This window comes from Falco punctatus (genome assembly GCF_963210335.1).
Source record: "Falco punctatus genome assembly, chromosome: 9".
Taxonomy (NCBI): Eukaryota; Metazoa; Chordata; class Aves; order Falconiformes; family Falconidae; genus Falco; species Falco punctatus.
In genome coordinates this window covers 18,636,659-18,648,854 of record NC_137589.1, presented here as the reverse complement: position 1 = coordinate 18,648,854, position 12,196 = coordinate 18,636,659, and the positions used below count along the sequence as shown (strand labels likewise).

At 42.5% G+C, this 12,196-nt stretch overlaps 1 protein-coding gene across 5 annotated transcripts in view; it reads right to left on the bottom strand.

Moving 5' to 3' along the window:
• Nucleotides 1–12,196, bottom strand: part of TET1 (tet methylcytosine dioxygenase 1) — an 87,433-nt gene that overhangs the window by 50,881 nt on the left and 24,356 nt on the right. For 4 of the 5 annotated variants that reach the window (XM_080401280.1, XM_080401281.1, XM_080401283.1 and 1 more), the window contains one exon: nucleotides 10,500–10,550. The exons of the other annotated variant lie outside the window; for it this stretch is intronic. In XM_080401280.1, coding sequence (XP_080257406.1) covers nucleotides 10,500–10,550 — 51 coding nt within the window. The remainder of the gene's footprint in view (nucleotides 1–10,499; nucleotides 10,551–12,196) is intronic. 5 annotated transcript variants of the gene reach the window in all.

Genomic DNA, 12,196 nt, shown 5'->3' with positions numbered 1-12,196 from the left:
GGCCCCTGTGAGAATACAATACCCAACAAATTAAAAAATACTTGCACCTCCTAGCTTGTGCCAATAACCAGGATGAACCGAAAGGCAGTTCTTCCAAGGTCACAACATTCATCAACATAAAAGGTCAAGAGGGTGAGAAGTGCTTACACTTTCCATCTCTCTTCCATTACAGTACAATGGGTAAGTTTGGATCCTGATGCAGTGTCTGCAGCCACGTAGCCAGCCCCACATGCCCTTCCACGTTGGCACAGAGCTGGCAGCTCCTCAGAGCTCAAATACCACAACAGAAGTTTTCTTTCAGAAAAACTGTTTGGAAGAACACCCAAACATACCTCATCTAACATTTGAACAGACTGTTTTACTCATGGTCCAACTGTCAGATGTCACTGCTTCAAGAGGTAAGAAAGCACCAGCCAGCTGACCAGCAGCAATTGACTCCTATACAATTTATTCCTATTTTCTAGTGTTTGCTCCCCAGGATGTTCAGTGGAATGCAAGACTTGCACTGTACAGGACCAACATACGAGGATAAGGAGGTAAGATATGGACAGGAGAGGGGACAGGGAAACAAACAGCACAGATGTGGAGAAACAGTTGCTTATGCTGAGTGCTGTGTAGAAAGCCATGCACTGCTTAGTACTGAGACAAAAGTAAGGTGGAAAGCTGTGGAAGGTATAGGCCACCTTCTAAATACAGCCAAGTTTTTTTGCATTCCAAAATAAATGCAGACACAATAATACACTTAAGGATAAACTATTTAGGACCACACTGGTTCATGTTTGAATACCATAATGCAGACAACAGCAATGTGCTGTAAGTTGCTGCCCAAGGCTGCAGCCCGAGCAGTGTTTCCAAGCAGGCTACCAGTAGAGAGCGAGCAGCTGAGTAGGGGCCAAGCTGCAAACTGGGGCACATTCCCATGGCTCTCACCAGAAACATAAAGCAATTAACACCACACTTTTTTTAACAACCATGGATATGAAACAGTCTCTTAGTACAGCACACTTCTACAGAGGCTCAGGTAAGGCACATTTTCTATATGTCTTTGTGCAAAGAAACACATTTGGACCCTTTATTAATGTAACACAGCCTTCATAAACAAGATGTTTTGTTCCTCAAGAGAATAATGTTCATAGATGGCACTGAGGGACAGGACCGGTAATATTTAGAAGCTACTGCAATCAAAGGGAACAACCTCTACTCTTGGCAAAATGACACAGACAAGTTTTAGCAGACAGGCTGGTTTACACGGAATCTCAGGGAACAAGAGATTCTGCAAATCTGAGAAAGCAACCTGACCCGGGGCAGGACATCCAGGCTTTCCTGGAGGGATCCCCCTCACTCCCAATTCCCATGCCCCTGAATATCAAGATTCACCCAAAGCCACCAACTTCAGCACCACAGCAGGTACCATTTCAAACTGGATCTTAGATCAGCTGGAAAGTCTGCTCTAGTTGATAGTGCATTTTTTTTATATCCGTAACCACAATGGCAAAGAACATTCTCCAAGCTACAGCTTAACTCTCTCCTCCTCAGTTTCATCTCCATTTTATCTACACCTGTATCCTCTTTGCAATGGTTTTCAAACACCAGGCAGCTTCCCCACCAGCAAAGTTCCTTATCTTGTCTTTCCATAAGGAATTAGTACATTATTGCCTTAAAGTCTTTACATCTTGTTGTCTTCATTTTCTCTCTTACACCATTATGACAGTCCTCCTGCCCATGTTGTGTAACAACTTCAGTGAGACCACTTACAAAGAAGATCTACAGTATCAGACCCTGAAGGATGCACTTACCAACAAAGTAAAACCCTACAGGATACTGCTTCTGGCTCTAAAGGCTTCAAATGCTGGCCCCAGAGAAATGCATCTATTGGATTACTACTTGGAAATAGTGGCTCTCAGCCACGAACTCAAATTATTGTTTCTGTCACCTCTGAAGCTCTAGGTTGTGAAAGCTACAAACAGGAGCAAGAAAAAAAATACAGAGTGCAGGAAACCCCATTCTCCTACACAGGCACCCAAGAAGTGGATATGTTAAGAAAGAAAAAAACCCCAAACATTACAGTATTTTTTCTGCCACAGAAGGAAACACAAACAAGGCTTCAGGCTTGGTGGGTTTTGTTTGGTTTGTTTTTTACTGGTGTTTTGAATTGCTCATCATTTGTCTTCAACATTGAAATCGAGCACTCAAAGAGACACTGGCAGCTCTGGAAAATATAGCACTCAATGAAGCCACAAAAGAAAAACGATATAATCAGCAGCAATATGTATTCCCTAATACAACCTTCCCCTAATGTGCTCTAGCTCAAAAGCAGAGATGAAAGAAATTCAGTCTCCAATTTTATCCATGCTAGCTGATGTCTCTTGCGGTCTACTCATTTATGAAACCATCACCACAGCATTAAGAAAGTACTGCCTGCCCCTTAACTGTAAGTGGAGAATCATCGCAGTGTTCATAACAGGGTCTCCAGGGAACACATCACAGCTATAGATAACATTTTTAGCAATAATCTGGAAAAACAGTGAAATTGATACTGATAAAAATATATCAAATAATTAAAAGATCAGACATGACGCTTCCTAAATTAACTGGCAAGCCAGCTGCACGCACACAGTTCAGTACAGCTAAAGGTGAAGTTGTGTATCTAGCAACAGAGACATGGAACTATATTTACAAAATGCAGGAACTATAGAAACTCCTGCTGCAACTTCATGGCCAAAAGGGTTAGTGAGATTCTTGGATGTGTAAATAACAACATAATTAGGAAAAGACAGGTTACTTTCTAACCTGTACTTAGCACTTTTGCACCTGCTATATATAAGTATGTAATAAGTAATAAATAACTAAAAGTGGGATAGAGCATCCAGTTCTGGCATACCCAATTCAAGCAAGACATTGATATGCTGGAGAGGGCTTGGAGGACCATGAGAACAACAAAGAATTGAAACATCTTGAAGTGAAAGCCTGAAGTTCATTCTACTCACTCTGCAATTTACCAAAGGAAAAGAAAATTGAAAAGCCACAAACTGCAGCTAAGTCTACGTGGAAAAGAGAGCTGATAACAGAAGACTCCTTGTTGTAGCAGACAAAACTATAACAAGAGTCAATGACTTTAAGTTAAGGCCAGAGAAGTCTGGGCCTTGAACTATGGCACACATTTTTGCAGAGGGACAGAAAAAAGGTAAAGAATCTTTTAAGCATCTTGTTAGGTGTTTTGATGCACTCTTCATCCATGGGAATTTTCAAATTCAAGTTCTTTGTGCTATTTTTAAAAGAATGCTTAACCCAAATAAATTTGATACAGTCTTACAACCCAACTTCTCAGCACAAGAACAAGTGATCACAACGATCTTGCCTAGGTTTACCATATGTGAACCAAACTGATACAAGTTAATTATTTTCCCTCAGTTACAGTTCAGTAAAGGATCTGAACCACTGAGGTAAGGTAATAAAACATTCTACTTCCTATAACGTAACCAGGAAGATAGGTAGCTCCTTAATCTAGAACCCAATTTAAGTGCCTAACCATATGTTGTACAACCAATCATATTATTTAAAGTTGCTACAAGCTGGTAGCTGCTCTCAGACCAGATCTGCCGAGGACATACAACACCTTAAGTTAACAATGCCAGCCAGCCCTCACACACACGCATTGTTTTCCCCTCACTCTGAAATATCAGCACAGGTCCCAAATACACATTGCAATGAGTTCACACACAGGTTTGCTCCAAATTTAAAAATCTATATTATGGCTATACCCTAGCCTGGTTTTAAATCAGATGGGACATCACAAGACTAAAAGGAATAATACTCTTTAGCAATAGAAAAGTCGGTGACAAATATGTCAGAAGAACAGCAAATGGTAATTCAGATAAAAGAAAGAAAAATAGTCATGCTGATCACTTAAGCCACCAAACTACCCAGCTGCAGCACTATTCCAGATTTTGTGTCTATTTTTTGGTTATTCTCATAATGAAAAAAGCCTAAAAAATGGCAAACGATGCTTCTCTTCTGTCTCAGTCAGAGCTAGTACAACTATGGTTTTAAATAAAGCTCAAAATGGAATTTACGCTGTATCTAACTTCCACTTTCTCTTTACAGGAATACCAACTTTCACACACATACTGAAATAATAGCAACGTTGTTCTGGAGCAGCACTGCAACAGTGGTGTCGGCATTGCAGAATTCAGGCAGTGATCATCTGTCACAGAGGTAAATGCTTTACATTCTTTACATTAAGTACACAGAAATTTTTCCTGTTACTCACAAGTTCAGCAAAATCTTTAAGAAAATTAAACAGAGCTCAGTTTTATTACACAGCATCAATGAATAATATTACAATACCAGACAACACCAACAAAACACCAAGAAAGAAATTCACAGTCAAGCATCAAGACACAAACCACTCTATTTTAAGTCAGCCTTGAATAATACTAGTATCCTAAAAGGCTTAATATTAAAGCTATTAGGACAACAAGGACAGCCAAATATATTCTACATACTAATTTTACATAAGTTAATGACAAGTGACTACTGTTATTTCCCTACATGTAATTCCAGTTTCCTTTTTTCTTGATATTGGCTAAGTTTCATCTATTTGACATTTAAAAAGGAAACACCTTTACAAGAATGAAGGGATTCTTCTTACCTCCCAGATGAAATCCTGTAATTAGGAATTTATTTTAGTAGGAATTAAACCTTTTGGTCTCTCCATAGGCAAGGCTCCTACTAATGTCAATGGGAAAGTTTGCTGCAGTAGTATCTGCCATACTCTACATATTTAGATCTACATACTATACATATACAATACTATATTTAGTAACACTAAACACAAAAATTTTAGTGTAACATCACAAAGAAAAAACAGGTCACAGAAGTGAAAATCTGCTGTGCTCAAGAAAGTTTGGGATTTCTCACTTGTTTTCTCCTACATCAGTTACTAAAAACAACAGACTTGCTTAGCAACATGGTATCAGTGTCTAAACAACTAGCGCTCATTTTCAAAGCACTTTCTAGGTATTAGTGTCTATAAACGCATAGACAAACAGCAAACTGACAACAGGTCTCTGGGATTTGCAAAGCCATCTCGATTATTTCAATGCCTGCATTATATACAGCATCTACAAGTATTCAATAATGCTCAAAATTCAGTAGTGACTACAAATTACATCAACAGAACAACATATCTGGAATAGGAAACCAACATTTATTTTGTAATGCCGTAACTGAATTAAGAACATCTAAACAATGTTTTCAACATTCCTATTCAACTGACCTTCATCTACACAGGTACATTTTCCTTTCTTCCCACAAACCATGTTACTGTTACTTTATGACATTTTTTTATCACACTTTCTACCTTTTTAAGAAGCTCCACCTCTGAACCCACTAAAGTGGAAGACCCAGCACTGCACTAACACACATAAGTGACAGACAGTCAAGATCTATAAATAAGTAGTGATTCAAAATGTGTAAAAACCCTCCAAAACCACTGTAATCACTAGGTCAGCCTGGCCTGACTCACCACTTGCCAGCCGCACTGTGCCTCTGCCTCCACCATTCCTGAAAAGTCACGCTATCCTCACAACTGCTCCACTACAGCAACAAATGAGTTAAAACACAAAACCTTACTCCTCCCTGCCTCCTCTCAAAGGACAGTGTCCCTTTCTTCCCTCAGCATTCAGAGGACTTGGGTTGTGGGGACAAAGAGTAGAAGGGCAGCGGAGCAATCAGTCCTGACAAGGAGGTGGATGGCAGAGGGAGCAGCGGAGGGGGGCAGCAAGGGAAGGAGAGCATCTCTGCATCCTATCCAGCTCGTTCTGCACCACAGGAAAGAGTCCACAAGGGACAAGCTTCGACCTCCCCCCAGAAACTGGCTGGAACAATTAAGGATTAGAAAATTACTAGAGTAAGATTAATAATTTACAGACCACTTACAAAGGCCTTCTTTGTCAGGACTCCATTCACGAAATGTCTACATACATGAGTAGTCTTAGCAGTGCTGTACAAACAAAACAGGGAAGTGCTTCTTCATATGCTCACGAGTGCATTCACCTGAAATGCTGGAAAGGCTGCATGTGCAAGTGTGCTATTAAATTACAACCATAATCATGCCTGCTCACATCATGAGGTGCATGAGCCTATCAAGAGGAAAAAATAAAAGGCCCATTCAAACAAGCACATCCAGCTTGAAAAACAGCAAAATTAGAACATTTCTTTCACAAACGATACTGAGACTGTTTTAAATTAAGTTTAGAGCTAAGTTACTTACTTATTTTAAAAATAAAAATGAACTAATTTGTGTAGGCCACTGAAGTATGCTCTCCCTACCAATAAAAAGGAGAGAAGATGCACATAAGAAATAGGCAGACACTTTCAACCAGTACTTAAAGCAATTTTAATTAGTATTTACTGAAGGACTATGTTCCAAGGTGATAATGTCCCTTTAAAAAAAACAGAAAGAATAAGATAAGTATTTGCTGGACAACATCCTTTCCAACTCATACTACACCATTCTGTTTTCTTCCTTTGTAAAATTCCACTGCAGTACAATTACATCCACTGACTTGCTCATATCTTAAAGGGGAAAAAAAGTAATAAAATTAAATTTCTTCCAGCTAAATACTCTAGCAGATATGCACTAAAACTATACCATAATTTAGAATAAATGTTTAAAATCAGTTCAATTTATGCTCACTCAAAGCATTATCATGAACATTAACAGTTACTTTCCTTAACTTTTGTATGAGCCTCACAAAAAACCCTGCATCATAAAAAGGGCAACAGCAGGTCTGCCAAACCAACTTTGTATTTTAAAGTTGTTTTTGATAAGAGAAACCATGCTTTGTACGTGTGGAGGAGAAAAAATAAGAGAGTGCTCAAGTATGTGTTTGTAGCATTGATGGAAATGAAACTTTTGCTGGTTCCTAATATGATTTTTATATAAACAAACGAAAAGCTCTAGATACTGAGTCATCTCTGGCTTTTGGCTTGGCTTAAACCAAACAGATTTTACAGTGCTTAGCAGGCATCATTCGCACTTTTCTGGCGCACACGATTACCATTATAGTGTTTATGCATAAACACGCAAACAGAATCAGTCAGAGAACAAAGAATGTGCATGCAGTTATAATAGTCACTTAGCACTGCATATATTATTCTGAGTCTCTCCCACAGTTTCTTCCCTTTTTTTTGTTTAAAAAAAGATCTCCATCAACACAGCAAACATCTGCAGCCATCCAAATGGTAGCCTTGGCTCCACAGAACCTAGTAGAAAGACCACAGACTGTACTACTTCATCAGCTGTATCTTGATCTGTGTGAGATTACCTTACTAGTGCCACCGCTGTCTATACTTGGTAAGTGTAGATTTCCCTGAAAACATGATGCCACGTTCAACTGTCCCATTCTTTTGAACTCTCTGCCAATAAACTTGCAAATGACTGCTAATGAGAGGTGCATTGCACTGCTCAAATTGAGTGAGAATGCTGCTAAGTGGTTAAAAGGAAAATGGTAGTAGTAAGTGAAGCAGGGTGTATAACATGCCTTTCTAAATGCAGGTGAATTAATTTTTAAGTATTAATTCCTTCTATATAGACTTTACATTATCAGGTATAAAATTAAAGAAGTGTCTACTTAACTGGGGGAAACACAATATAAACCGTAAGAAAAACCATGAGTATATTCCTTCCTTAGTATCCGTCACTATAAACTCGTAAAGATGCTTTCTTCAATGAGCATTTGCTCACTAGAAGTGATTAATATTTCAGATGTTCTTTCAAAATAAACATGCAGAACCTAATACAGTATTTATGGCATAGAATAATTTTCTAAACCAATAACCAGAAAGGAGCATTAAACCACAGGTATTGAAAATGGTAAATAGTAAACAAAAGGTACAGTATAGTAGCATGTATCACTTTGTCTTCATGTTTCTTCCTGTCCAACCTGTTTCCAACAGGAACACATTGCTTATTTTCAACCTCCAGAGAAGAATTTGCAAATATGTTGGTCCCTAAGAAGCACAATTAGAAAGAGCACTAGCCTTCCAAGTAAATAAATGTGCATCTATAAAAACTTGGGAGGATTAGAAAAATACTAACTCCACGTGTTATTGGAAGATAATACTACACAACCTCCTTCAAGAAAGTTTACAATACCATTTGAAGAAAACACAAAGAAAGAAAAAAAGAAATATTCTGTTAAAATTTTGAAAGCGTCACTGGTCAGATGCCCTCAATTACTACGAATCATTAAATCAAATGTTGAAGTTACGATTCAACAGATATGACAATACCACTTTACATGGCAGTCCCACCAGTAACAGAAGCCAGGCTAGAGAGTCATATACCAGAATGTCATATTTCTAAAAATGCCCTTATAAAGAAGTCTGCAAATTATACAGCTTTGCCTAAGTTTACTGCAGCTGGCAGAGCTGCAACGTAACTTGAGATGACCAACCTCCATCCTCCCCTCCAAAAACAAATTAAAAATCCCCTCAACCCCAATCTAGACATTCCGTGATGCCTTCAGGGGTACCATGCCGTACTTGGTGGACGCAAGTGAACAAATTAATACAAAATACACTTCAGCACCACAAAACAAGGACAAGTACTAGAAAAACACAAAGAACAGCCCCTAAAACCAAGGAGAACACACTGAAGAATCAATTCAGCAAATAAAAGTCAGAGCAGAAATAAACGCAAGTCCGATGACTAACGTAGGATTCTACACACACACAGAAACAGACAAGCCTTTCCATTTAAGAGCCAAGGAAAAAACTCTTCAGAAGGCTTTTTGGAAAGGCGAGGAATGACAGCATCATATTACATAGCAACCTGCTCTGCCATCAAATCAGGAAGAGTGGCAAAATGAACTCAAAGAGAAAAATCTGAAGACCCACTATGAATCCCTACTGTAGACAGTCACCTAATACAACATATCCTCCTATAACCAATTAAAAAAAAAATAAGTTCACACCTTGACAGAACAGGTGTCACACCAATTACACATAACAAAGCTGAACGACTCATTTACAAACAGACCTTATTTTGCACACTACTATCAACCTAACCACACAAAACACAGAACGAACAAATGCTGAAGTTTTAACGACACCTATGCATTAAGTTACAAGAGCAACAGTAACTAAAATTAATAATTAAAAGCATATCCCTGACTTACTGAAAAATGTTAATTTTTTAATGGATGAGTTTATTTAATACAAGGGGGGAAAGTACTTACTAGTGCTGTACAACCACAATTACTGCTATCATACAGGGAGGTGGTTTGCAGAACTACTCCCATGTGAAAAGACAGACACCCCCTTGAGGCTGGACATACTTTCAAGTCAAATAAGGTTATTTGCTCCTAGCTTAATCTTAACTTTGCTTTGTCTCACAAAAGCACAACTCCTTTAAGCAACTTTCTGTAACGTGTAACAGTGACAACGAAACTGATGAGAAACGGGGATGTTTTCAAATAAAATTACACTACATTCAGCATTTATCAAACCCACTATGTCCAATAACTTCTGAAATTTTAAGGCACTGAAACAATACTAAACTATCTTACATTACATTTTTTATTATATCTAGCTGGTATAAAAGAACAGCTCTACAAGTAAGTTTAACAACATATACATATACACACACAAACATAAGCATTTTCTCATTTTCCTTAGCTTTGTCCTACATGTACCATCCATCTTACTTCAACCATCCATCCTCCAACACGTCAGTTTGCAACAACGGAATTCATGACTTACTTCTATTCAAAATACTCTAAAGACTAACTGAAAGATACAATACCGATGAGCTGCCACCTGTTACATTTTTAAAAGAACATTAGCCATGAGTGTAGCAAGTCAATATTTTGTTATAAAAACTAAAACATTTCCACCATGCGAAACACCGATCTTTTGTTATCATGGAAGATAGCCATCTTAAAAATCTTGAAGAAACGTGTTACCACGTGAAACCGAAGGCTGTTCTAAGTTTACAGAATTTTCAGTCTCACTTGAGGTGTTCCAAAGTTTAAAGAAAAAAAGAAATCAAAACTACAGCAACGTCAGCATAAAATTTCCACTTTTGTTAATTTGGTTTGCATTATAACATTGACTTCTCATGTTAAATTTAAGACGCCACAAAATCTGCATACTAAAGAGCCCCACCAACATTCAGCTGTTACCTCTGGATGTAAGAAACTAGGAACAGAGGAAATTAAAGTGACTGGGTCCTCAGTGCAGTGGAAAGCAAACTTTTGGTCTGCAGACTTGTGTGGAAAGATTCAAATATGTATAAAACATGCCGGAAAAAAGGGGGAGGGGGGTGGTGGGAAAGAACATGTTCTACACTTTTAAAATTAGCTAATCTCCTGAAGAGCTGGAAAGCGCCAGCGCCGCTTCCCAGAAGTTAACCCTTTGGCTTCCTAGTCTGCATGACAAGAAAATGCCACTTAAAACGGGAGAGGATAAATATTAAAGCCATCATCGGTTACCTTTAAAACTCTTTGCTTCCTCCTCTGAGGCCTTTTGTTTTCAGTTAGAACCTAAAAAAACATCAAATTGCAGAATAAGTTGTGGTCACAAAGGCAGACACCTCCGATTTTATTCTCAAACTGCAATATTTCTGAAATACCCAGCGTGCTTTACATGCGGCACTTGAGAGGGCTGGCGGAGACCCTACGCGGCCCCGCCGCCGCCACCCCGACACGCGGCGACGCCGGAGACGGCCGAGGGGAGAGGCCCCGCCGCCCCCTGGAGCCGGCCTCGCTGGTGCCCCGCATTCCTCACAGCGGCGCCCACGAGGCGGCCATCTTGCTTCCTGCCGCAGCGGCGCCCTCCTCCAGGCGGCGTCGCGGGCGCGAGCCTCGTGCGGCCCCGCCGCGCGTGCCCCGCCCCCGCCTCCCCGCGCCGCGCGCCCGCCCGGCGCGCGCGCGCCTCCGGCACGAGGACCCGCGGGCCGGCCCCAGCCAATGGGGCGGCTCCGGCCCGCGCGCCCCCCCCGGCCTCCTCCCGCGCTCGCGCCGGCCCTGCCCACACAAAGGGTCCCCTGTGCGGGCGCCGCAGCGGCCGCCCGCAAGAGCCGGCACGGACTCACCGCGCGGGCGGAGGCGGAGCCCGCGCCGCCGCGCGCCCCCGGCCCCGCGCGCGCGGGCGGGCGGGCGGCGGGGCGCGAGGGAGGGCACCCACCGGGGCCGCGGTGGCGGGGTCCGTCGGCTCCGCGAGGGCCGCCGCGAGCGGGGTCAGGCGAGGACACGGCCCCCGCGCACCCGCACGCGTGCCCCCATGCGCGCGCCCAGCCGCGCGCCTGCGCAGCACCGGCACGCACGTGTGCGCGCGCCTGTGCCCACGCGGGCGGGCACCGGGCGGCGACGCGTCGGGCGGAGGCGCTCCCCCGGCGGGCGGGGGGTCCGCTCGCAGAAGGGACCCGCAGCGGGAGCCACCAGCCCCGCCAGCAGCGCCGCCCGGGGCGGGGGGCCCGGCACACGCCGGGCTCACGAGCTGAGGGGCCCGCGCGGCCCCAGCCCACCCGCCGCCTGCGATCCGCACGGCCCCGCAGCGGGACCGGGCTCTGTCTTCGTGCGGCGCCAGCAGGGTACCTGCTGCAAACCCCTGCCGCTGCCAACGGGCCACCACAAAAGCACAAAAAAGCACAAAGCGCGGTTGTTTCCCCGCATAGCCACCTGCTCAGCACGTTCACCCCGACGGAATAAGGGGTGGCGGGCTCACAGCGCTACCGCCACTTCTCCCACCAGGCCCCCATGCACCGCACAGACGCTTGTACCCACGGCCGACAACCCAGTAACACCGCACCTTAACACACCACCGCTCACCCAGGGAGCGGTTACTGTAACCACGTGCAGTCCACATTGCAACCAGAAAGCTGGCCCTGGATTATCCGCTACACACAGGGGGAAAGAAAACAAAACTAAACAAAACAAAACACCAACAAACTATAAGATCATCTTTTCAGCAGCTACAGACTGCTATTTAAAAGGGGTTTTTATCTACGGCTAAATTACAAGTGTAAATCCTGTCTGGTTATTGGTGCAAACCAGTTTAGTGCAAATGCTCAGATGCGGACACACAGCTCCGTGCACAGTGTATCGATGCGGTCAGAGAAAGCTGTTGCCCAGTGTTGCCTGACGTTACCTTGTGTTTAACCTCCTCACCTGCTGCACCACAGTACTGT